The sequence below is a fragment of the Aedes albopictus genome, chromosome 2 (genome assembly GCF_035046485.1).
Source record: "Aedes albopictus strain Foshan chromosome 2, AalbF5, whole genome shotgun sequence".
Classification (NCBI taxonomy): Eukaryota; Metazoa; Arthropoda; class Insecta; order Diptera; family Culicidae; genus Aedes; species Aedes albopictus.
In genome coordinates, this window is record NC_085137.1 from 421,449,666 (window position 1) to 421,475,925 (window position 26,260).

Genomic DNA, 26,260 nt, shown 5'->3' on the forward strand with positions numbered 1-26,260 from the left:
AAAATTATTACCAACATTTGAGGGCATTCGTAATGTTTTTGAAGCATTTGTAGGAATAAAATCCACTGAAATTTAGTAAAAATATTCCTGTTTTGGCGAAGCAATTCCGGCAAAATTTCCAGAGTATGGAGCATTTGTGCAATTCTTGGAAGATATTTTAGAACATTTATTGCATACTTCTGTCGATGAATTTCTCGAGAAGTCTTAGATGAACCCAGAAAAATTTCAATGAAATCTCAAAAAACTACTAGTGAAACCTATTATTATAACTACTGGTGAAACTTGTGGAGAGTTTTCAGAGGAATCTCTTGAAGTGTTTAATTTCTGTTTAACATGAAGATGGTATCTTGTACGAATCTAGAGTCTTGAAATGAGTCCAAATCCCTGGAAAAAAGTTTAAAAAAAATGCTTGAAGATATTTTTAAATCATTTCAAAAGCAATTTCTCAAATACCTACTCAGTGATAGCAATTATTTAATTAATTCCCTCATAAACTATTCTAAAATCAACGACTTCATGCCACGAGTCGAAGTCTGTAGGGATAAGGATGGGTGCCTCTTGACAGACGGATTGAAAAGTGAAAGCAGTATTTCGATGAGCACCTGAATGACATGAGAAACTTAGGCACGGAAGACCAAGTTATCGGAGAAAATGACAATGTCAGTGAAGCAGAAGACAGAAATGATAAAACTCTTCAAGCTGGTAAAGATAGTCTCGTAGCTAAACTCATCTTGATCGATTAAAAAATGGCCACCTGCCTGCACTGGTTGATAGTCAGGATCTGAGAAACCAAACAACTACCGGAGTAGTGAAAGCAAAAGGTGATCTATCCCATTCACAAGAATTTGTAATGTGAGAACTTCAGAGCGATCTCCATTTTGAAAACCGTCTACAAAGTACTATCCCAGATCATCTTTTGTCGTCTCTTATCTAAAACGAATGAGTTCGTGGGATGTTATCAAGCCGGCTTCACCGACGGCCGGTCGACATCAGGTTAGATAATCGTACGACCAATCCTCCAGAAATGCCTGGAGTCGACTTCAAGGCATCGACCGCACAGAACAAAGGAAAACCATGAACGAAAACGGCTCTCGAGGGAAGCTGAACAGTATTGATCAAAAACGATGGACGGGTGCATTACTGTGATGTAACGATATAAGGTGATACTTTCGTGGTAGCGCAGAAATACGTCTTCTTTAGATCCTTATTGATGGCCGTAAAAAACGAAGGCACATCATCAAAACGCTACGAACGATGATCATTTACGGACGTGAGTACATGGAGCATGCTCTAGAAGGAATTGCTAAGGACGATCTCCGGCGGTGTGCAGAAGAACGATGTGTGGTGGCGAAGGATTACCCAAGAGCTCGATGAACCCAGCATCCAGAAGGGGACCAAAGTCGGAAGGATAGGTGGACAGGACATGTTGAAAAAACGCCAGACAACAAATCTGCAAAGTTGATGTTTGCTACTCATTCGATTGGCACAAGACGGCGTGGAGTACAGAGAGCACGATGGGCGGACCAGGTGAAGCATGATCTGGCGAGCATTGTGCGTGACCGATGATGGGCAGCAACAGTTACAAACCAAGTACTAATATGGTTGGTTATGTGTTATCCTAATTGTGATGCAATGCAAATAAATGTGCACATAATAAAATTCAGTAACTGAATAAATAAGTATGATTTCTAAATCTTCTAGCATAATAAAAACTCATGCTCCGCTCCGTTCACCGATCACCATGAGAACCCCTACATTACACTTTAGCAGCTCGTCTTTGGCATTTTCGTTCGCTACCACCAATTTGCCATCTTTACGTATACTTTCTTGCTTTCTCCAACCTGTCTCGACTCTGGGAGCCGAGACTTCCCATTGAACGTGTCGATGAAGAGGATTCCCAAATAAAAAACGGGAAAACATCATTCTACCCAAGAATCTCTCGCCGCAAATTCTCACCCATCGCATCCGTCAGACAACTACAGCACGATTCGATTTGGATGTGTGTTGTTTGGTGTGGCCGGGCACCTGTATGTGTGAACTGAGGAAGAGCATTTCGACGACGGGATTCGTTCTCCCACTTTCTCCCGTTCGACGAATATTCGGAGACTATGTTGTACTATATCTACTATTCTGGATTTACACTACACCGCGTTTTTTTTCTTATTTCATGACAGCCCAAACCCGTGTAGTCGATAGGATCGGAAGATTGTTTGTGTATACACGGAGATTCACCATGCCAAGTAAAACGAAGGATCACGAGTGTAAATGAGAATATTGCAGGTCGCGGTTATTGGAAGCGTTACAAATTGAATCAACGAAAAAAAATAACTTTACTTGAATGCTTTACAATGGCAATTGAGGTGAAAGACGAAGTAGTTTCGTTCCGGTCGGCAGCACAAGTCTGTGTAGAAGACGGAGCAGTGCATACAATTTGGTTGGGGCAATCTCTCACAATAAGTGGTCGTCTTGTTAAGATTTGGACAGATCAAGCATGCTTGTTGATGATGATGCAGAAGATGAAAACACTCTAGATGAAACACGTATGCTTACTGTTTTTTTATGTATCTATTTGTATGTTGATATCCGATCCAAAATATTTTCGGGTGTATAGTTTCCTAGATTTACTGAGCGTAGTTTGTCTTTGTGATTCATTTCTGAAGAAACTCAAAGAAATTCAGAGACGCTTTGTGGCAGTAAATCGAGATTACTTTAGACTCCGCAGAACTCTACGACCGAACAAAGTTCGCCGTCACACGAAATTAACAAAACACTGATTATATCGGTAGTTCTCTATGGGCACGAAGCATAGACCCTACGTGCAGAGGACCAACGCGCCCTTGGAGTTTTCGAACGGAAGGTGTTGCGTACCATCTACGGCGGAGTGCAGATGGAAAACGGGACTTGGAGAAGGCGAATGAGCCACGAGCTGCGTCAGCTGCTGAAAAAACTAGGAGTGGGTAATGTCTGAGACATAACCGCAATGTTGACGTAGGACAAAGGCTGGAACGAGGTTCCAACTTTTATATTTCCATAATACAATGTTTGTTGTTATAATAATACAAATGGTGGACTGATATGTTAGTCAAGTTGTTGTGTGATCGCTTTCGCTGAACGCATTCATAACCCAAAACATATTTTTGCTGTATAAGAGTAAAACAAATCACTCTTAAGCTAACTTTAGCTCAAGAAGCTGTTATTCAGCTGGTTCGGTTACTTGGAAAGATGTTGACTAGTTCAAGAGTTATTTTGTTTTGAAGAGAAATGGTTAAATTACTGTTCTACGAGAGAATTTTCATCGAGCGTATAAAATTATTAGAAAATTGAACAGCGTTAGATAGATCTTTTCAACGAAAGTTTAACGTGAAACTCTTTCGACAATACGTTGTTTTCATCTAGGAAGAACATATTAGTAGCCACTTCACTATTGCTGAACTACCAAGCTTTCAGTCTGTCGCTTTTAATTATCCGAATAATAACTCTTGAGGAATCATTTTCGCTGATCCTGGAAAAGACCGTTTATAAAACGGAAGATTTTGGCAAAACAATTGCATGAATTCATCACGCAATGCGATTTTACCCATATTGAATGCGGCCGTTTGCTGTCGTGGATGAGATTCCTGGTGCTGCCACCACGATAGCCGAGAGTCATCGCTGAGTTTGTGTGCTGCTGCCTAGCTGGGAGGTGACATCTCCCTTCTCCTTGACTGATCCAAGGAAAATGACGAAAAATAACGGAGGAAACTGCTTTTATGCCCCTAGATTAGCATATGAAGCTCCTCCCATTCGGCGGGCTTTCCAGTTTATTCCGTTTGCATGACCCGCCCACATTGTGTCAGACGCTTCAAACGACTAGTCAAGCGTTCTTTGAGACAATTTCTAATCGAACGGATAAACTAATCGAAGATTCAGTTAAGATCATTTTAGTTCGATAAATATTAGAATGAAACAATGTTTCAGGTACAATTGTCCGAATAAGATAACGCGTTGCTAAATTTCGGGTAGAAAGATTAGTGATCGATTTTGCTGTTACTGAGCCACCAAGCATTCAACCATTCACTTTTCGAATGCACTACATTTTTACCGATCGTTGGAATATATCCGAAAATTATCCGATTCATAACTCTTAAGGAATAATTTTCTCTGGTCCTGAAAAGATCCGTTCAAATAACGGTTGATTTTAGAAAGACAATTGAAAATTATCCGCACTGAATGCAGGAAGCCATTGAAAACTGCCGCCGCCTGCTGCCTTGAATGAGATTCCTGGTTCTATCAGATAGATAGCCGAGAACCGTCGCTGGGTTGGTGCGCAGCTACCCAGCTGTGGGTGGAGGTAACTTCCATTGCCGGGCCCACCGTAGCCGTGATCAGTGGATGAGATTCCTGGTGCTATCACTCGTCGCAGTTGACGTGCTGCTGCGCAGCCGTGGACGTGATCCACCTCCACCCTCCCTGACTGATCCAATGAAAATGACGAAAGAAATCAGAGGGAACAGCTTTTATGCCCCTAGATTGGCAGATGAAGCTCCTCCCATTCGGCTGGCTTGCCAGTTTATTTCGATTGCATGTCCCGCCCCGTATGCTCCGTACACTTCAAACGATCAATCAACCGAGAAATGAGAAAACTTTCATTTAACGAATAAAGTAACCAAAATATTGGAAGATTTAGATCATTTCAATTCGAAAAATGGTTAAATTAAACAATGTTTCACGGAAAATGGTCTGGATAGGATAAAGCGTTGCTAAATTCCTGGTGGAATCATTAGTGGCCGGCATCATTATTGTTGCGGGCCATCAAGCATACAATTTTTCACTTTTCGGTTGCACCACACTTCTACCGAGCGATGGAATGAAATAATTATCTGATTCACAACTCTTCAGGAATAATTTTCTATGGTCCTGAAAAGAACCGTTTGAATATTGGACGATTTCATACAGAAAATTGACATGAATTTATCATGCCACGCAATGCGTGTTAGATCCCCGTGTTGAATGCTGAACGCCGTCGAAAATTCGCCCGCCGCTTGCTGCCGTGGATGAGATTAGTGATCGCCTTCACTGTTGCTGAGCCACCACCAAGAATTCAATCTTTCACTATTTGGTTTCACTACACTTTCTCGGTCGATGCGGGAAATTTATCCAATTTACTCTCTAGGAAGCGTTTTCGATGGTTCAGAAAAGAATCGTTTGAATTTTGGGCGGTTTTAGGAAGAAATTGAAATCAATTCGTCATGCCACCCAATGCGCATTGATTTTGTTCGCGCTGAATGCTGGACGCCACTGAGAATTGGCCCGCCGCTTGCTGACCTGGATGTTCATCGTGATGCTATCAGCAATGCGCCGCCGTCAATCAATCCGCGAAAGGTCCGACCGATCCCCGAGGAAAAGCGACGCAGCTCGCACATTCGTTGTGGCGGATCTTTCTTTGGTGGATTTTGCTGCTGCCTCTGCCACCACCGCCGAGCAATCGATGAAAAGTATTCCTTCCTTGGTCTGCCGCGTTAGACGGTTATAAGGCGAATGCGCAGCAGCTCCTTTATCGACAACCACTAACGCCGAGCCGACACGGCCGTAAAAGAAGAATCAGCGAAAACGCAATCGAAGAAATGGGCAGCTCTCGTTCGATGCGTTCACCTCGAGACCACAAAGGCAAATGAGGGAAGATGCGAAGAAGCAGTAGCTTTTATATTCGACGGGAGCATCGAAAATGTGCTCGATCGTGATTGGCTGGAATAAACATGGGTTCACTTTTCCCAATTTTTCAATAGTTTGTTATTGAAAATCAGTAAATGTTATTATTGGACATAATTGGTGTAAAGATTTGCAATCGATTGGTGCCAAAATTTTGAAATTTCATCAAGAAATGGCTGAGTTATTCAGGCTCAAAATCTCCACTTTTAACGTAACGCGGCCGATTTCTGAAAATTTAGAATGACACCCGGTATAGAAAAGAGAGACGTAGTCCTACGTCAAAACTGACCATCGTGCACTCCACAAAAATCGGGAGGCTACGGTGGGCGGGTCACGTCATCAGGATGTCGAATAGCAACTCGATTAAAATGGTTCTCGAGAGTCATCCGATCGGTACAAGAAGACGTGGTGTGCAGCGAGCTAGGTGGGTCGATCAAGTGGAGGACACTTTGGGGACCCTTCGCAGAGTGCAGAACTGGAGACGCACAGCCATTGACCAAGTCGAATGGAGACGACTCCTACGTACAGCAGAGGACACTCAGGCAGTCTGACCGGTAAGGTAAGTAGTTTTTGATGTACATATAAATTTTGGCCATGACGGATTCCTTCTATGTAGCCTGATTTGCAAGATACAGAAGTTTACATTTTCTAACGCTACCTAGCGGATAAACGTAGATAAACGTCTCCTAATCGGCGAGATCCGGCTGCGCTTTACGAGGATCCATCGACAGGAGTTTGAAATCGGGCGCCGGTTCAACACACGCCGACTGGAAGACGCTGCGGTGAGAAGGTCCTTTGTCGAGGAGCTAGAGAACCGTGCTGCGAATATTCCAGAAAGTGGAAGCGTAGAAGATCAATGGAGCGCCATCAAGAACGCCTTTATCGCCACCGGCGAGAATAATTTGGGTGAGCTACGCACCCGAAGAAAGCAGTGGATCACAGATGATACCTGGAGGAAGATAGAGGAGTGAAGGAACGCCAAAGCCGCGATAGAGCGAGCGAAAACACGAGGAGCCAAAGCCGTAGCCCGTCAGAGCTAATCGGCTCTCGAGAAGGAAGTGAAACGTTCATGTAGACGGGACAAAAGAGCGTGGGCGGACTCCCTAGCCGACGAAGGCGAGAAAGCCGCAAACACAGGCGACATCCGTCTCCTCTACGATGACTCACGTCGCCGTAGTGTGACCAAGACGAATGCTACGATGCCCGTAAAAGACACGACTGGACCGACCCAGCTGACCAGTTAAAACGCTGGTTCAAGCACTTTGGAAACCTTTTTCAAGTGTCGGCCACGCCATCTACACCTCAGCATGATCCGCCAAGGGTTCGACACATTACCCGTGTTAACACCAAAGCTCCATCAGTGCAGGAGATAGAAACAGCCATCCGTAGCATGAAATCGAACAGGGCCCCGGGGATCGATCGCATATCAGCCGAGATGCTCAAAGCTAACCCCGTAGCATCTGCACAACTGCTGTATCAATTATTCTGCAACATATGGGCAACCGCCACCGGCGACCTGACTGTATGCGATAATTTGCGGGGCATCATTTTACTGTGTATCGTTCTCAAAGTTCTCTGCAAAGTGATCCTTAACCGGATACAGGAGAAGATTGACGCAACTCTCCGATGGCAGCAAACAGGATTCCGTGCCGGAAGATCTTGTGTGGACCATATTGTTACGTTCCGTATCATTCTGGAGCAAATCAATGAATTCCAAGAGTCTCTCTACCTGGTGTTCATTGATTACGAAAAAGCTTTCGACCGTCTCAATCACGGAAACATGTGAGCAGCAATCAGGCGCAAGGGTCTCCCTGAGAAAATCATCGGCCTCACTGAAGCACAGTACAGGGCATTTTCGTGCAGAGTACTGCACACCGAATTTTTGTCCGATCCCATCCGGGTCGTTGCTGGAGTGAGGCAAGGATGTATACTATCACCGCTACTATTCCTCATCGTATACGACGAGGTCCCGGAAGGTGCGATTGACCGTGTACCAAATCGTGGATTGCTGTGGCAGCCCATTACCATAGAGCACCTAAATGACTTCGAATTGGCTTATGACGTTGCTCACCTAGCTCAACTGCGCTCTGATATGCAGAGCAAGCTCGATGATCTTGCCAATCGCTCCTCGGCGGCTGCTCTTACCATCAACGTCAACAAGACCATATCGTTGGATGTAAACACGGTCAACCCTTCCAGCTTTACGGTAGCTGGGCAATCAGTGGAGAATGTTGAAAGCTTCCAATATCTTGGTAACCATATGGCGGCGGATGGCGGCACCAAGATCGACATAGGTGCACGGATCAAAAAGGCGAGGGCTGCTTTTGCGAGTTTAAGAAATGTATGGAAAAACATTAAGATCAGTCGGCGCACCAAAATCCGAATTTTTAACTCAAACGTGAAATTTGTGCTGCTATACCGCAGTTAAACCTGGTGTGTATCAGTGGAGAATACTCAACGATCACAGGTCTTCATCGATAGATGCCTTCAGTATATAATTAGTACATGGTAGCCTCAAAATGGGATCTCCAAGATGGAGCTCCATCGTCGATGTCATCAAAAGCCGATAGCGACAGAAATTCGGGAGCGAAAATGGAGGTAGGCGGGCCGCACTCTACGCAGGGGCGGGAACGAAATCTGCAAACAAGCGTTAGATTGGAACCCAGCAGGACATCGCAGCAGAGGCAGACCCAGAGGCTCATGGCGGCGCACCCTCAACAAGGAATTAAAGGAAGTCGACAGAAATTTGGGAAGTTCCCTCTGTCATTTCCCAGGAGTGTTTTCCGCGATACTTGTAACTCATTCCAGTATTCCTCATTCCAGATCCTTGCCAGGAATTATCCTGGGATCCTTTATGCGATTCCTCCAAAATTTCCGAAATTCCCCCGAGATTTCCTTAGCAGTACGTTCCAAGATTGCTGTAGGAATTTCTTCACCGATTCTTCCAGGAATTTCTTATGTGATTTCCTCAATAAAGCTTCTTGCGATTCCTGCCGGAATTTCTACCGTACTACCACAAATATATGCCAGGATTTCACCAGGATTTGCTAGCGATATGAACCAGTAGTTTCTTCTGAGATCCCTTCAGGAATTCCTTCAGGATCTCTTCCAGGATTTTATTCTGTGATTTCACCAGGAATTTCTTCAGGAATCTGCTTAAGAATTCCTTCAGAAATTCTTGAGGAGTTCCTTCTTGGATCTTTTAAATAGTTCTTTCTGGGATTCCTCAGTTTTTAACTCCTGCAGGGATTCCTCCATTAACTACTCTCGAGATTCCTCCTGAAACACGTCCTAGTATTCCTTCAGAAGTTCCTTTTGAAATTTCTGAAGTATCTTCATGAATTCCTCCGGAAGTTTACTCTGGTATTCTGAAATTCTCTCAGATATTTCCAATGGATGTACTACAGAGTTTTAATGGAATTTCTCATGGAATTACTCAAGGAGCTCCGTATAGATTTTGTCCATGACTTTTTTATGATGTTTCCGCAGGACTTCCTTAAGACAAGGCTTCAACAAGGCTGCAATAATTTCTTATGGAGTTTCTTTTGCAGTTTTGTATGTATTTTCTCTAGAAGTTTGGGTTTCCTCCAAGTTTACATTTTTATAGTAATTCTTTCTAAGAAAAAAAAACTTCTGAAGTCATTCCAGAAGGAACTGAGAGAATCTTAGAGAAATACCGGAAAAAAATGTCTGAAGTAATCCCGGAAAGAATTCCTGGAGACATTTCAGATGGAACCTTTTTCGGAATCTCAGAAGATGCTGCTGGATGAATCCCAGAAGTAACTTCTGAAAAAAAAATCATTAATAAACCCCTGCAAGAATCACAGAAAGAGCTCTCTGAGAAATTCCAATATGAACTCCTGGAAAATCCAGGAATACATTTCTGGAGGAAACATGGAAGTAATTCCTGGAGGAATTCCAAGAATTTCTTGAGGAATATCAGACCTCCTGGAAAAATCACAAAAGAAAATCCCGGAAAAAAATCTCTAATGGACTGCCGACAGGAGTTTCTGGAAAAATCCCGGAAACAACTCCTGAAGAATCCCAAAAAAAAACTCCTGGAGGAATCCCTGATGGAATCTGTTCAGAGATCATAGAAGAAAATGCTGGATGAACCCCAAAGAGAATTTCTGAAGAAGTGCTTAATAAACCTATCAAAAAAATCTCACAAGGAGCTCCCACAAAAAACTCCTGTAGGAACTCTAGAATTAATTCCAGGGAAAAATCCTGGAGGACTCTTCTAAGGTATTCCTGCAGAAATTTCAAGAATATCTCCGGAAGTTACTCCTGCAGAAATCCCACCAGCAAGTCATAAACTAACACACTTTTTAAAGCGCCGGAATCCACATTTTGGATTTAATTACACTACGCATTGATGAAGATCTTTTTTTCATTTGGCAAAGCTGTAATGCATTACAAAAAACATTTTCTGCTTCAAAATTACAACAATTAGGCGAGATGGATCTACAATGTAGAGGATTCTATATCATCTCAGCCATAACAAAAGACAACAACGCAAAGGAAAACAAAACTTAATAAATTTGCCGTCAATATAACAAATTGACAAGTTTTCTAATATGACTCACATTGCTATAGGGAAGTGGAACCCAAGGTGGAACCATCTCAGCAGAGCTTCTGTTTTAGACTCTGTTCTGCTATAAATTAGCCAATTTTGAACCAAACAACACAATTTTTGGAACACGGTGAGATACGCATAGTATCTAGCCGTGTACAAAATTTCAAGTCAATCGATTTGGATTGACTGAGCTATAGCGAAAAAATGCCCAAAATATCAGCCACTGCCCAAGTGGCTCGGTACTATCGTATTTTTTTTTCAATATTTTTGTTCATGTTTATGAACCTATTGTCATCTTTTCGAAAGTGTGCCTCAAGATTTGAATATACCCTGAATGAGGCATATGCCTTCAATAGGACTATAAAATCACGTAGAAAATTATTTCTACTGAAATGCCTCCACCATATCCAGTTCCATCGTATCAATGCTAATCGAATTAGGTCCCACCACATTCGTTGCCCACTGGAAGGCAATTATCTCGATTCTAATTGAAAAGTGTCCATTTGTCGGGGGGTCCCACACGGATTGTGCTTTAGCAAATCAAGCATAATTTTTCAAATCGACGTATCTAACTTTTTTACTGATCTGAGTAAATTCATGGTCAATGTTGACGACCATTTCAATAAAATAGTTTTTTATAAAAAAGACTTTTCATAAGTTTTTTCGTGCTTAACATCACCAGGGATATAGCACGCACTAGGTAAGAAACAAAACCTACTCATTCCATATCATTTTCACAATGAATTTTGATAAAAATACACATACACCGGGTTGGTTAGAGATACGTCATGCCAGATACGTCGCTTTTGTATGGTGCCAGTTCGGTGTATCTGTTACTTTTGATTTTGGCTAGATACGTCGTTTGGTTTTCTCATATATCAAAACGGTGTATCTATCAGTAAAGTTGTAAACATCAAAATAGTTAGATACGTCGTTTCGAATAATATGCTTAGTTAAACAAATTAAGCAATAAATCATCAAACAGTGATGTGGATTCTTCAATTTGCTTTGTGAATCATGCATGCAGCAGTTAACCCGGATTTGTTTACATTCTCGAGTTACGTCGGATTGAAAAGTTATGCTTGAAATTACCATGTGCAAAGGGGGGCAATAAAAACTAAAGGAAAAAACACGCCACTTACCTAATAGTAATAGCTTCAGCTCTCGTCTGGCATCTCGCTTGTCTCGTCGCAGCTGTCGCTCAATCTCCTGATTGATACGCTTCTGCTCTTTGGCCTCCTCGGACAGACAGCACTCCATGGTTGGTGGTGTGGTGTCGTGTTGTTGGTGAGTTGAGTGTGAGGGTGGTCACACTTTGGCGCGATCGCGTTGCCGCGGGATCTTTGCTGTTCCTGTTGCGGCTCCGTTGGTCGACTACTATACGGCGGCGGGGTGATGGGTACCAACACCGGACTTCACCACAGTCGGTGTCCGATTGTCCCGTGTTTTTGTATTATCACAATTAACTTTTACACTATACGCCTCTCTTTCTCTCTGCAGCAGCAGCACCACCGTGAACACTGAATAATTTGATTACTACAACTTTTCTTCTCGGTTTACTTCACGATATATTCTTTGGCCAGCACACACCGCGCAAGGACACCCCATGTACTCCTCTGGATTCGTGCACTTTTATAGCTTTTCGTAGGTGGAAGTGGTTGTAGATGGGCGAGTCGTTTTTTCCACAGGCTCAAATCAAATTAAGAAGCAGCAGAACTAAGACGGAAATACTGGAAAAGCTGCTTTGGTTATTTGAAGTTGGTCACGTTTGCCACACTCAGTACGAGGAACGACGAAAATTAAAGGACACAAATGAGGATCAGAGATGTGAGAGAGGTGACAAAGGACGAAGGAAACGAACGATGATCGCGCAAAGTCGTTGTCGTCGCTCGTTTAGCTGGTGCGGTCGTTATAAACTGCAACGACTCCAACCGCAACGGCTACGATGATGACAACTGGCGAAAGCGGAGATTGACCAGCTGGATTTGGTTATCCGAAGTTCCTGCTGCTGCTCCTGCTCCAGCTGACGGTAACGATGGCGGCGGCGGTGCTGCTGGTGGTGGCGATGGCTGCTGCTGCTATTATTCCACTGAACTTTGCCGCAACGGCCTGTTCCGCTGATCATATATCACTATGTTTTGTGTATATCTTTTTTCTCTTGTAAACGCTAATTTCGACAAAAAATCTTTTCATCCATGCGTTTTACTGTAAAAATAGGAATATTCAAAATGAAATCTTCTTGTGTTAAAGATCACTTGCTCCGAGCGTTATCACCGAGTGATTGCTTTTTCAGAATTTCACTATCATTGATCTCTGTTTCGCTTTCAGAAGTCGTACGATCGCCGCAGTGAGATCACTCCTCCCCCACAAACACACACCGCACACTGTACGATCACGCTCGCGCTGCTGGTCACGCGAACACTAAATCCCAACCAGTTTTGCCTTTGCTGCACAATTGCAGTCTCTAGATGAGATGATCATCCATGTGCCACCTCCCTTCCTCGATCGAATCTCAGCAATACGTTTACACACACTCTCACACATACCCTCGATCACTCAATCCTCGAATTAACATCCTGCCTCATCTGAGAAAATCACTGCAAGGATCAACGAGATACCAACCACAAAAAAAAGTACCAGTGGAACAGGCCGCCTGCAGCAATTGTTAGAAGTTAGAAACCACAGTTACCAGACTAAAACTTGTCGTCGGTTGTTACACTCTTTTATAGGCTTCCACTGTCCACTGTAATCAAGGGATCGATTCGGCACACACGGTCACATTCAGACCACGAACGTTTCCGAAGCCAAATCGCATCGAAACCCCGTCCCCCACATTTCGACCCTGGTCAAGTTCACGTAATACACCCGAGGTGCCATCCTTACAACAGATTTTCGACGTCCGTGCGACGAGGCTAGAGCCAACAACAGTCGCCTGACTTTCGTGAGGTTTCTTGCACATCCACCCGCGGGCCATCGGTCCACGTGTTCGCGGAAAAGAAGCGGAAAAACGTGAATAGGTCACCTCGACTGGAGCTTGTGTGCATTTTCCTTTCAGTTTAATTAAATTATGCCATCGCGTCCGTCCAAGAAGACACACGCCTGGGGCCAAAATCCCCATACGGCCAGCAGGCCAGCGACGAGTATCGTTTCCAGGTGAAATCCGTCAAACTATGATAAACCTATTACGGTTAGTCAGTGTCGTCGCCACAGGGCTCGGGTGAAAGATTGTCCCCAAACACTAAAATTAGACGTCGGTAGCTTTGGTAGGCGTCGTTCAAATCCTAGAATAACTATTCCAAGAGTTACACAAATCTCGGGGGGATCGGATGCACTCGTAGTTCCTGACAGTTTGTGCCTGACAGTTGCGATTTTAGGTACAAGTTAGCTATGTTCACAAAATTGTCTATGAAATTATATAGAGTAAAGCCTGCGCACTTGAAAATTGGTACATTTTCAACCAACTGCAGATCAAAAGCTGTTTGACTTGAGAAAAAGTGTTGTAAGAAGCAATTAAAGCTTATTATAGTATTTTGTAGGTATCATATAAAATGTGCTGTTTTATTTATTTCATTTTAAATATTGATCTGAATTCGAAATAAGTGCCAGTTTTTTTCTGCCCACATTCAACGAAAACCAATCGTCGTCAGATTCAAGATTTGTTAGTGAACATAAAATTTTTAAACCCACCATACCCGTAACGTGGGTAGATCACCTTATAATGGTGCGTTACGGCGTAAGATCTACCATAACCAATTTTGATTTCTTATTTTTTCAGCTTTGTTTGTTTTAAATGCTGGAAGATTATAAGATCAAAATTTGGTTTACTTTTCTGTGTTTCTATTTATGTATAATGTTTTTTCAATACTAATATACCATTTGTTTCAGTGTTATTTGCTGGATTTTAACTTCAACTTTAATAAAATAACATTTTTTTCAGCGCTGTTCAGGTAAATAAAGTTGTAATTGTAATGTAGGTCAATTAAAATTATATGTATCATAATCATAATATTTGTTGTTTCAGGTAAAATCAGGTAATTGGTTAACTATATAATTAAATTAATATAATTAAATTACATGTTACTTGGGATATTGGAAGGGGTAGCCTAGGGAAGCTAAATGAACTGGTTTCTGGACAAATGTTCATGGGGTGGCCAGACTTTGTCACGAGAGAACAAGCATCGTGTTGTCTTCCGAAGGTCTCCAGTAAATTTAGCTTACCCTGCTACAACAAACCATCAGGTAGATCATTCCCCTCCGGTATGACTCTGCAGTCTGCAGCCATAGGTAATCCTTGCGCTGATGGTGGGTACACAATCATCATCATCATCATCATCATAAAATTTTTAAACCCACCAATTATACAGTATAGAATCGTTTCATGTATTATTAGGCTTGAATAAGGATGTGTAAAATATTTCATGGGTGGGTGGTAAACCATTGAAGGGTTTTATAGAAAGCCAAGAAATTTCACACATATTTTTACCCTTTCCTTCCCACGACTTTGAACGACTATTTCTATGCCAAGAAAGCGTTTCCAAGAAAAAAAATGCTTGAACAAAAGTTATTGCAAATTTTCTAAATTTTTCGAAATCAACGAAAAAGTTTTTAGTTTTTTTAACTATTGAAACAAGTTGTTGGCAGCTGGGTTTACCTAATGACATTACAATCATATTCTAAATCACTATTGCATCATATTCATCTAATTCCGTTTGTCTCGAGTTCGTCGAAAATCGATGGTACTCTAGAGCAACGAGTGCGAAGCAGAAGCTCGAGAGGATTGCTTCGTTTTCAGTCGGTTGTGCCAGCGTGGTTCGATTTTCGTTTTCCTCCGGTTCGCGCGCTTTTTAGTGTTGGGTAGTGGGATCGACAGTGAATCAGTGCAGAGCCCCATTCGCTCGTCGGTTCGTTGTTAAAGTTTTTGCCAGCCAATATGACATTCGGCATTCTACTAGCGATGGAGCAACGAAGGGATGCATACATATATGGGTGAGCTCGTTTCATGCTTTTGCTTTATTGTGAAATTTAATTAAATGTTTCAACGCATATCTTAAACATAATACTTATGACACACATGTGATACAAGAATCACTGTACAATTGCGCTTGAAATGAGTGCCATACTGAAAATTCTCTCAGTTCAAGTCACTCTTGTTAGCATTTTCTTGACACTGCGTACCGTTGTACAGGAATCACACTCGTATCACATGTCTGTCTGGGGTATAATATGCCCTACTGTGACAACCAAGAATAGCCACCTTTTGTGTACTTTTTGTACAGTTCGTCACTAGTAGTGTCGACCCAATGTCATGGACTACATTTGCTGTCTAATAAACTGTGCTTCTCCTTGTTCCTTGTTTGTATTTGGATTCTATGTTCATCATTTTATCAGCTAAATACACAAAAAAAAAAACTATTTTATTAGTTTAATCTAATAATCCAACTACGATAAATTGTTTCTATTTGTCTATGTGTGTGTTTCTTTCAAATATTATTTATAGAGTGTTATGAAGAGTATTAATTGATAATTTGAGAGTATTATGCTGTTTTCTGCTGTGCATGTATCGCTCCTGGAAGGAGCGAGTATCGCAGCATAATCGATCGCGTTCGCTATTGACTCGTGCGAAAACGGAACCAATAGACGCATGGATGTTTAAAATCAGCCTTCATATATTTACTCAACAAGAACTGCAAACTTCGTCACTCAACGTGTCGGGCAAATTTGTCATACATTTTGTATCAATTGAATAAATAAACCGTATTTTTGTACAGTCTGCCACCTTACGGTGCTGGCCACACTGATATGATCCGTAATTATGTTTCAGTATTTTTCCTAAGTTTGTGCGGTTCGTCACTGTTGGTGTCGGCACAAAGCTTTGTTTCATTATATCGATTTCATGGCAAGTAGCAACACATATTGGTTCACCAGTCCTCCCAATTGCGAGGTGACGCAAAATCTTTTTCATTTAAAATTTTCATGGTCTCACCATTCTTCCAAATTGTGAGGTGACACATTTGTGTGTATACTGTACAATTGCACGGATCGTATCGCTTACCAAAGTGAATCCTTGATCAATGCAACTATCAATCCCTCCCTACTAACAAATCTCCTTCCCGTGACAACTGTGGAGGGTCCAGTAGTACATACAACCTCTAGTAGCAACGGTTGTCGAACTAACATTCCTTTCCTTCCCCGGTAGACCGTAAGGACGTGGCCAGCGCCGTTATTGACCCAATAAAGTTTGAGCTCTCGAAACGTGTACATTGAGGATGGTGGCAAATCCTAAGCCCCAAGCCTATTGGTTCTCTGTGCAATTTCGCTAGCTCAGGTCAATCACGGAGTAGCAACTACGAAGTGTACGGTCACCAATGCTCATGCTCATGCTCAATCGATGGTACTCTAGAGCAACCATTGGAAGTAGAGGGTTAAGGCCAAAAAGTTGTTTTTGCTTAAACTTTAGTTCGGTAAATGCGCATACAGGAAGGATACTATACAAACAATTTTTACTTGTATACAACAATCCAATGCTTTTACCCAATCCAAAATAGATAATCGTGGCTCGAAAGCTATATGGACATTTGCTGATAAAACTAGAAAAAAACTTGTAGGTTGTGTTTTAATGGCGTGTAATATCTAAAGGAATCTTTTATGAAAACTGAATCACCTGTGATTATAGTATAACATCCACAGTTTCATAACACAGCGAAACATTTTTGTGTCTCAGGCGCAAACTTATGTGCCTCTGACAGATTTTGGGACGCTGAATCCGAATCCGGGCTCAGATTTGCTCCAACACGTCACAGTTTTGAGCTACACCTCAAATTATAGGGCAAAATATGCGATTTTGGGATTTTTTGATCGTAAGCCATTAAGCATGGAAATATTTTTTCAAACAATCAAAGGGTAAATTGGTCAATTAACGTCTAAATTAACGACATTTTAGTACACAGGGTTAAATATTTTCCCAAAAAGAAACCAATGATCATACATCTTCTTTGACTCGATCGAATTTTCGTTAGTGTCAAACTGATGTTTTTTCTTGAGTTCTTTCCTTGTCAAATATTTGACCCTGTGTACTTCAGGTCTTACTGAAACGTAAATATGTGCTTTATTATGTGTAAAATATCTTTGTCCGTTATGCCAAGGCAAGTGAAAAAATGTTCTATAGTGTTTTGATCTCGACACTTGGAGGATGACACTTATATCCACGTGAACGTCCCGGAAGTAAATTCCTAAAGGAATCCCACCGGTAAACCCTAGAGGAATTACTGGAGCATCCCGGGAGGAATTCTTGGAGGAATCCCGGAAGAAATTCCTGGAACAATCATGGATAAATTCCTGGAGAAATCCCAACAGGAATACCTGCAGGAATCCCTGAAAGAATGTCTAAAGAATCCCGCGAGAAATTTCTACTCTCTAAAATAAAAGCTCTCATTTTTGAGTAGCGCCCATGCCGCACAGGGACTATGTTGGAAACACACATTTTTTTAAATAGCTCGCACGCTCACATTTTTGCAAAATATCAATATTTTTCGGTATTTGAAGGTGGTTTATAAACCCAGTGAGGTTGCCATGTCGAAATTATTGCAAAATACATGCTCATATGAGCGTACGAGCAATTTAAAAAAAAATGTGTGTTTCGAACACAGTCATGTGCGGCATGGATGTTTACTAAAAATGTGCAGGCCGAACACATTTTTGAGCGTAGCCATTTTTGCGTGTAGAGAAATTCCTGGAGTAACCCCTAGAGGAATATCTGGATGATATCAACCAAGAATTTCTGGAGGAATCCCGGGAGGATAAATCCCGGAAGAATAAATCACGGGAGTAATTCTTGGAGAAATCCCGGAAAAAATCCAGGAGGAATCCCCCGAGGAATCCACGGCAGGATTCCTGCAGCAATCCCGGGTTGAATTTCTGGAAGAACCTTATACGAATGCCTAGTGGAATCGCTGGTGGAATTGATTGTCTTTATTTAAGAGACTTTCAGCCCTTGGCTGGTTCGTCTCTGTCCTAAAAATGGTGGAATTCTTTAAGCAGTTTCGGGACTAATTCTTGGAAGAATTTCCGAAGGAATTCTGAGTGCATTTCCAAAAAGAACTCATGAAGAAACCTCGAAAGGAATTATTAAAAGAATCTCTGTGTGCATAAATTTCTGAAAGAATACCGGGAGGATTTATTGATGGAATTTATGAAGAACTCCTGAAGCAATTACTGGTAGATCCTTGAAGGCATCCAGAGAAAATTCCAGGATCCCAGAAGGATTTTTTTAGAAAAATTTCTGAAAAAAATCCGGGAAGGAATCTAGAGAGATGATTTCGAACCGGATTTGTTTTTCAGATAAGCTGCTCCAAGAGCTGATCTTAATAATTTGAACGATTTTGTAAGACGCCAACTTTGTATGTTTTCACTAGGCCATATTATCAGTGAAAGACCATATTATCACCCCAGACAAACATCTTTGCGGAAAACACAACAAATAAATCTTTTCATTGCACTAAGATATCGGTGAAACAAGTCAATTATACGGAATCTAGTGAGATAATTCTACATCAGAGATTACATCCATATGAACAACTCTGCCAAAGACATCAACTTCAAATATTTTCTCTCGATCAAGATAAAAGCAAAACTCATATGTACCTATATTACATTTTTGAAATGGGGTTCAAAAATCTTTGCTGCTACAATTGCGCCACTTTGTCAGTCGATTTCGAAGCAACTTATCCATCATATAAGATGAATTGGAACTGTGAATAGTACGTAAAATATTCACCTAAAAGAAGTTCGCCCTATTTGAGAACGGATGTCGCTCGGGGTATCTAGGATGCTGGGTAGATATCTGCAAATTAGCGACATCTTGCAGTAAAACATTAACATAATTTTCATTAACAAGTTATCCTTGATGTAATGAATACTTTTGTCGATTATTATTTTAGGTATTTTATCTTTTAGGCAGGTCTGTTCTATATCTATGTTCTTTATCTTATTCTTATTGTTATTGTTATTTATTTTTAACAAAAAATTTTGAAAGAGGGAAAAGCCCCTTTGAGTGATTTCCATCTTATTCAGGTTGAAGTAATTGAATTTTCCATAGCTGAGATCTGTATTCAACATTATTCTGCTCGGTAACTCCAAAAACCAAAAAAAATATGAAAATACCACTTTGTGGAGAAATTGATCGGTATACAATTATTGAACATTATTGGTAGGAATAGAAAATTGCCTTCTCCACTTAATTTTTTTCTTCTAAACCCAAGTAACACCACAAAACACCTACAACTAGTAAATACGACTGTCAAACGACGAAATTTCATTTTGAAGTTGCCTCCCTGAGCACCTGAAGCTCGGCCATTTCATTTGTAATAAGCGAGTTCTGCCAAGATAAATAAATATTTTCTCAAAATAATGAAACTTTTAAAACTAATCCATGTTCAGAATAACTACATTACTTCACAATGAAGGTTGCACAAAACTTTCAACACATATATTTTACTAATATGTACTACTAATGGCAATCGAATGTTTGAAATCAATGGTTTCAGGTATGTGAAATGTGGAAACAATTTCTAGGGAAATCTCTGGTAATTTCTGGCAATTTTCGTGTTGCTCATTCTCTATTTAATCATTTCAAAGGAATGGCTTGACCAATCATTGGCGGAATTTATGGTAGAGTAGTGTACTGGTTCCGTTATTAAGCATGTGGCTCCCACTTTCATTCTGCTTAAATCCAAAGGATGGAAGCGCTGTTTGTTTTGTTTCTTAATTTTGTATTTTTGAGCACGTATCAGATCATAAAAAACGGAATCAATAGGGCCCATATAGCCGAGGCGGTAAACGCACGGGTATTCAGCATGACCATGCTGAGGGTGACGGGTTCGATTCCCGGTCGGTCCAGGATCTTTTCGTAAAGGAAATTTCCTTGACTTCCTTGGGCATAGAGTATCTTCGTGCCTGCCACACGATATACACATGCAAAATGGTCATTGGCAGAGGAAGCTCTCAGTTAAAAACTGTGGAAGTGCTCATAGAACACTAAGCTGAGAAGCAGGCTTTGTCCCAGTGAGGACGCTACGCCAAGAAGAGGAGAGAGGAGGTGCCGTAATCGCTTGTTTTCGAATAGGATGAATTTGGGACCGTAAGATTACTAATGGCACTCAGACCTTACATGGATACTGCAGAAAGTCATACAGGTTTTAAAGGCTGAAATTGTACAAATTTTTGAGATAAAAAAAAATCTAGATTCTAGCTGGTATTCGTCCAGCATTCTGATGTCTGTTAAAATATGAAATTATCATAGATTTCGTTTAAGATGGAATTATCACATACATCAGAATTTTCTCCTTATTCCTTAGAGATATGTTTTTGAGTATTACCCAGCACTAGCGTGGATCATCGGAACCGTTTTCTCAGATCAAAGCTTTTTTGGTTCCGTTTCGGGTCCTGAGTATCTGTGCAAAATTTGAGCATGATCGGTTGCGTCTACACTTTGCGCATTGCAATTGAAATTTGTAAGGGATTTTGTATGGGAAAACATACTTTTTTTCATTTTTGTTATAAGTTTAAAAAGTTTGTCTGAAACTTTTTAACCGATACTGTAAAATGATAGCCTAAGATGTTCTGGAAAACTTTGTTGAAGACCGCAAAGCGATCCGATGCGTGTGAAAATAGTTATAACCAACGATCCGCATGCATGTATTTATGTTTTAACATGTAAAGGAAAAACAATAGCAACAAAATCATGCTGTTTCTGTAAGCAATGCCAACGCTATAACTTTTTTCATAAGCATCAGATCACTTCGCGGTCTTCGACAAAGTTTTTCAGTACACCCTAGGCTTTGTTTTCACTTTATTGGTTACAAGGTTTTAGAAAAATTCGAGCTTGTCATGAGAGAAATGCAAAAAAGTGTGTTTTCTCATGTAAAATCCCATACAAACTTTCAACGCGATGCGCAAAACGTAGACATAACCGATCGTGCTCAAATTTTGCACACTGGTTTGGGTCCTGAAATGGGATCAAAAAAGCTTTGATCTGATGGGATACCATTAAATTTTTCATATTTCCATATAAACGATGACCCACTCTAAAATTTCCTGGAAATTGTTGAATATTTATTTTCATTCCATTTTTTCGTTTTCTTTGGGAGGGCTCACTAAACAGCGTAAACCGCTGATTAAATAATATCCTGATAAAACGTCGCGATCTCCAAGGCAATCTTTGTTTATTTCATTCGAAGTTTCATGAAACATTTCAATAATAAGATAATCGGGGCTTACGCAGTTATTTATTATATTTAGTGAATCCCTTTATTGAGTTTTTGGTTTACATAGGCCCTAAAATGTGGAAAAGTGTCAAATAAAACATCTAGGGTAGCGAACCACTTGGGCAGTGGCCGGTATTTTGGGCACTCTTCGCTATAACTCAGTCAATTCCAAACCAATTCGTACTTGAAATTTGTGTACTGCTTGGCTAAGCGACAAAAAATCTACCGCTAAGACAATGAGCAAACTCAACAGTTTTATATTTTTTAAAACATCTTCTTGATTGGAAGAAGTGTACAAAAATATAAAAATGTGTATTTTGATCATTATTTTGTCGGTAGAAATGTTTTTCGCTAAGCCAATACTGCCCCCACTCGCATAACAGTCCCATTTGCAAAAAGTAGGAATTGAGAAAACGGCATTTGAAGTTTGAAAACTTGTTTCCATATAAAACTTTGAAAAATCGCCAAAATTTGAAAAATATTTCGATCATCTCGAAACTTTCACAGATTGCTTTGCACATGAATATATAACTGTAAAAAATATTACAATCACTACAAAGTTGTTCAGTTTTGTGTTACGTAACACAAAAATCCATGATGGGACTGTTATGCGGGTACTTTTGATATGGGACGCTCATAACTTGGTATTTTTTTCACACATTGACATAAAAATTCGTAATTTTTATTGTTGTTTTTCGAAGTACATCAAAAATGATGACTATTCATAACGTTAACTCAAAAGTGATGAAAAGTCAAATGGGACTGTTATGCGAGTGGGGGCAGAATAGTGGACGTAAATTAAGTTTTGGGTGTATACGTATCTCATCACGTTCCAAAAATTGTGCCAATTAGTTCAGAATTGGTTGAGTTATAGCAGAAAAGTGATCAAAATAGGACCCCTGCCGAGATGGTTCCACTTCCCTATTAAAGCTGGTAAAAACTTGGCAATGATTAAATTAAAATTTCTCCAAAATATAAGGAACTTTTTGTACCGACTTTTCGAACGAAGGATAAGCAAAATAGGGCGGAATTAAAAGCTACAAAACTGATTACACTCATTCAAATAAGGATCTTGTCAAAATTTCAATAAACATTTTTCTATGTCTTTCCACCAGTATTTTTACACAGTATGGTATTTGGTTTTTGTTCGACATTGTTCGACAGCATGTCTCACAGATCCTAATCCTGATACTATCGGAGACTGCACTAGTGCAGTTTCAAATGAAATTAAAAAAAAATGTATTAAAATTTTATATTTCACTCTGGTTTTCAACATCAATAAAAACTTTCATTAATTTTAGATGTCATCCCAAAGTCATATTTTTATTCTCGAGCGTTTCCCGATTTTCCCCCGAAATTCCCACCTGGGTGGCCGGCCACCTTCAATAATTTTAAAAATAATAAACTACATTTTACTTAAAATTTGAAAAGTCCACACACGTCTCTAGACATCTATGAATTAGATGAGGTAAAAAGTTTATGGTCATAACGACGTTTACAAGTTCCTAGTATGGAATTACAACATGGTACGCGAGTGATCAACTTGACCACGGTTTAGCACCGGCGACCGCCCCGGTACGATCTGGAGAGCGACTACGAACATTATCTCTACTTTCGCGCAGAATGTCGAGATAGCGTTGCCGGACAAAGGTGTTCTCAATGTGATCCCTTCTGGATGACAGCTGGAATTCAGGGAAAGCAGCCATCAACAAAGCAGCTAACAGCTTTATCGTGCTACGTGAGAAACAGTCTACGGGAGGATTGGTTCAACGAGGAGTTCGGAAGGGGTTTGGAGAAGAACTGCAGGCGAGAATACTGCAGCATAGAACCCGACAGAATGTGGAGCGATACTAACGAGCAGCAAATCCTCCCGAAAAAAAGGCAGCCCGGAAGAAGCTAAGCGCGAAGAAATAGAATTGCGCTGTCGTTTTCAGATACACGAAAGTTCTATAAGAAGCTCAACGCATTCCGCAAAGGCTTCGTACTGCAAGCCGAAATGTGCTGGGATAAAAACGAGAGCCTCCTGACAGACAAACGTGAGGTGATCGAAAGGTGGAAGCAGCGCTAAATGGCAAGGAAAATGTAGGCACGGGGGATCGAGGCAGTGGAGGAAATAGCTGCGATGATGCTATAGAAGTCGTAACGAACCAACTCCCACGCTGAGGAAGGTTAACGATATCATCCACCAGCTTACAAGTTAACACTTGCATTAGGATCATTTTTGACCCAAACTGTTTACTACTTCAGCGAGCTGTTGAGAGATCACGGACTTAGACCTTCACCGTACGGCTAATTCTTCAGAAATGCCAAGAATAACAGTTCCTCATGCATCGCCTGTTCATCGATTTCAAGGCGGCATATGACAGTATCGTCTCTACAGAACAATAAAAAATCATGGACGAGAAAGCTCACCAGACTGATCAAATGAAAAGCAATGATAGACGGTGTACCTACAAAACTACGTAAAAAAATCGGGAGAACCGTCTGCAAGTGAAGTGTCCAAGGTTGCCGATCAATTTGTCTATTTTGCCGATGACATGTATTGATACAACATTTGAAACGGTGACAGAACTGTAAGCCCACCTGAATCTTTTTCAAGACTAACAATGTCAAACTATTGACAACATTTGTCCAATTTGTGTTGAACATCAAACGTCAAATTACTTTGATGTTTGTTAGTGTACTTCGTTCAGCGAATTCGGTGTTATTTTGGGAAGACTTGCCTTTGAGTTTAGTATTTTCCAAAACACGATTCATTTGTCTGTGAAGTCAAGCATCAATAAAGTTTGTCCGAAACCTCAAATTGTAAGTATAAAGATTCCAAATGTATTCCGATCCGTTCGGTAAACTTTTAAAAGTGTTTCCATTCGACAACTGCCGGACGACAACAACAAAAGTAGCAGCACATGCAGAAAACAGGAAAACAACAGCAACAACCACACACATCAAAGGGGGGCGTGTGATTATACCCGATGACAGATTATCGATTTTTTTGTGTACTCTCCGTCCGTCCGTACGACAGTCTCGTTCGACTGTCGCTCTCGCACTATTGGGCAAAAACGGTGCGACAATCCGTTTGCCGAATTTGTTTGCCAGCTTACCAGCTTGCGTGTTGAAGTTCAACAACATCTTTCAGGTGAATCTTCAACAAGGTTTCAATTCCTGCGAACAAAACGTACTTCCACATGACAGCCATTGAAAGTCAACCTGTTCTGTTCGGTCAGCCAGAGCTCCACCGTCCCTGGTCTGACTCGGATGACTCAAATTATGTGTGGATTCATTTGCTTGTTGGTGTGTACGGTAGTATGGTGTAGTAATACTTTTTGCACCGAGTCGATTTTCTCCAGACGTTCGCTCTCATGTGTGAGATGGATGGTCTCATTGCCAGTGGCGTACACTAGAGATGGGCAAAAATTATGATATTCATTATGAATCGAGATTTCTTCTTATAGTCATTTTATTCGAGATCACCGAGTATTCGCAGCTTATCGCCAAAATTAAAAAAAAAAACTATCTATGCTCAGTTCTTGTTAGGGCTGAAGATCTTTTCGCAATAGAAATTCTCTCGGCTCCACAAATTATCATCAATATGCGAATTGTCTGTTTGTTTACCTGTGATTTTGTATTTTGAGGAAGCTACATACTGGTACAGCTAAAACTGATACTATATACCTAAATCAATACTGAAGTGGTCGAGGAAACTGTCGGGGTTAAACACTGTTTGGCTGACTATGGAAACCTCTGATGCGTTGACTGTATGAAGAACGCTCATGCACTTGATATTGCCCCATTGTTGCGTTTAACCGAAGTTGCAGACACCCAATTCGAATTGAATAAACTTGGATAGATGAAAAAAAAATATTTCAAGGAAGGAACGAGGGCAACAATCGAATCAATCGTTACATTTATGAGAATGAGTAAAATGCCCAGGTTCTATTACCTAGATCCAATGTCTATAGACTTTGGCAGAATGTGAAAGAACTAGAAAGCTATCGAATTCTAACGAGCTGATCTGACAATCTATTTTGCATGAATGTAAAATCCGCCCTCTCGAAACCATCTGCTAACGCCTCTACACCCGTGCTTGTGGACTGGCTGAGCGAACAGAGAGGAACGTCTAAGAACAACACAACCACACCGAATTCACATTTACATTTCCCGCGACGGGAGATCAGCCCGGTGTGTTGTACCTACTTGTACTTCACCCGAAAAGGGAGACAGACAGTGGCAGTGGTTGTAGGTAAATCGATTTAGTACACACTTTTGCAAGTCAAGGTACATATAATTCATTCAACTGAGATTCTCCAGACATCTCTCTGTGGGATGGACAATTGCTTGCTGTGTCCGCTATTATTGCCGTCGACAATCAACTGCCAGATGATTGTCAACAGTCTCGGTAAACTCGGTAGATTAGATATCTCGCTGACAATGCTGATCACAGAACTGGCACAATCTTGTATCCATTAGGTCTTCTGGTGCACACACGCACACAATAATTACACATCAACACATTACATTCTGCTCTTTTTTTGCGCGAAACGAACCAACCCTGGCTAGCTCACTATAGCTGACTCCCTGAGACACTCTTCGTATAGATTTAAACTGCGCTCGCACACTCTCGCTCTGCAAAATATTCCTTCCTGCCGCTCCCAAAAATTTTCACACAAGACACTTTAGAAAACTAGGCTTTTTCACTTTCCGATTTAGTGCACTATCGGGGCCGTACCAGCGGCGA

General features: G+C 41.0%; 1 protein-coding gene across 3 annotated transcripts in view; it reads right to left on the reverse strand.

The window, feature by feature from the left end:
* The window catches only part of LOC109417786 (guanine nucleotide-binding protein G(q) subunit alpha), a gene marked incomplete in the record, with an annotated part of 35,077 nt that extends 21,590 nt beyond the window's left edge, over positions 1-13,487 (reverse strand). The window contains 2 exon segments of one of the 3 annotated variants that reach the window (XM_062853555.1): positions 11,407-12,469; positions 12,887-13,487. In XM_062853555.1, the coding sequence (XP_062709539.1) occupies positions 11,407-11,524 (118 nt within the window). 3 annotated transcript variants of the gene reach the window in all.
* Between the last annotated feature and the right edge of the window lie 12,773 nt (positions 13,488-26,260).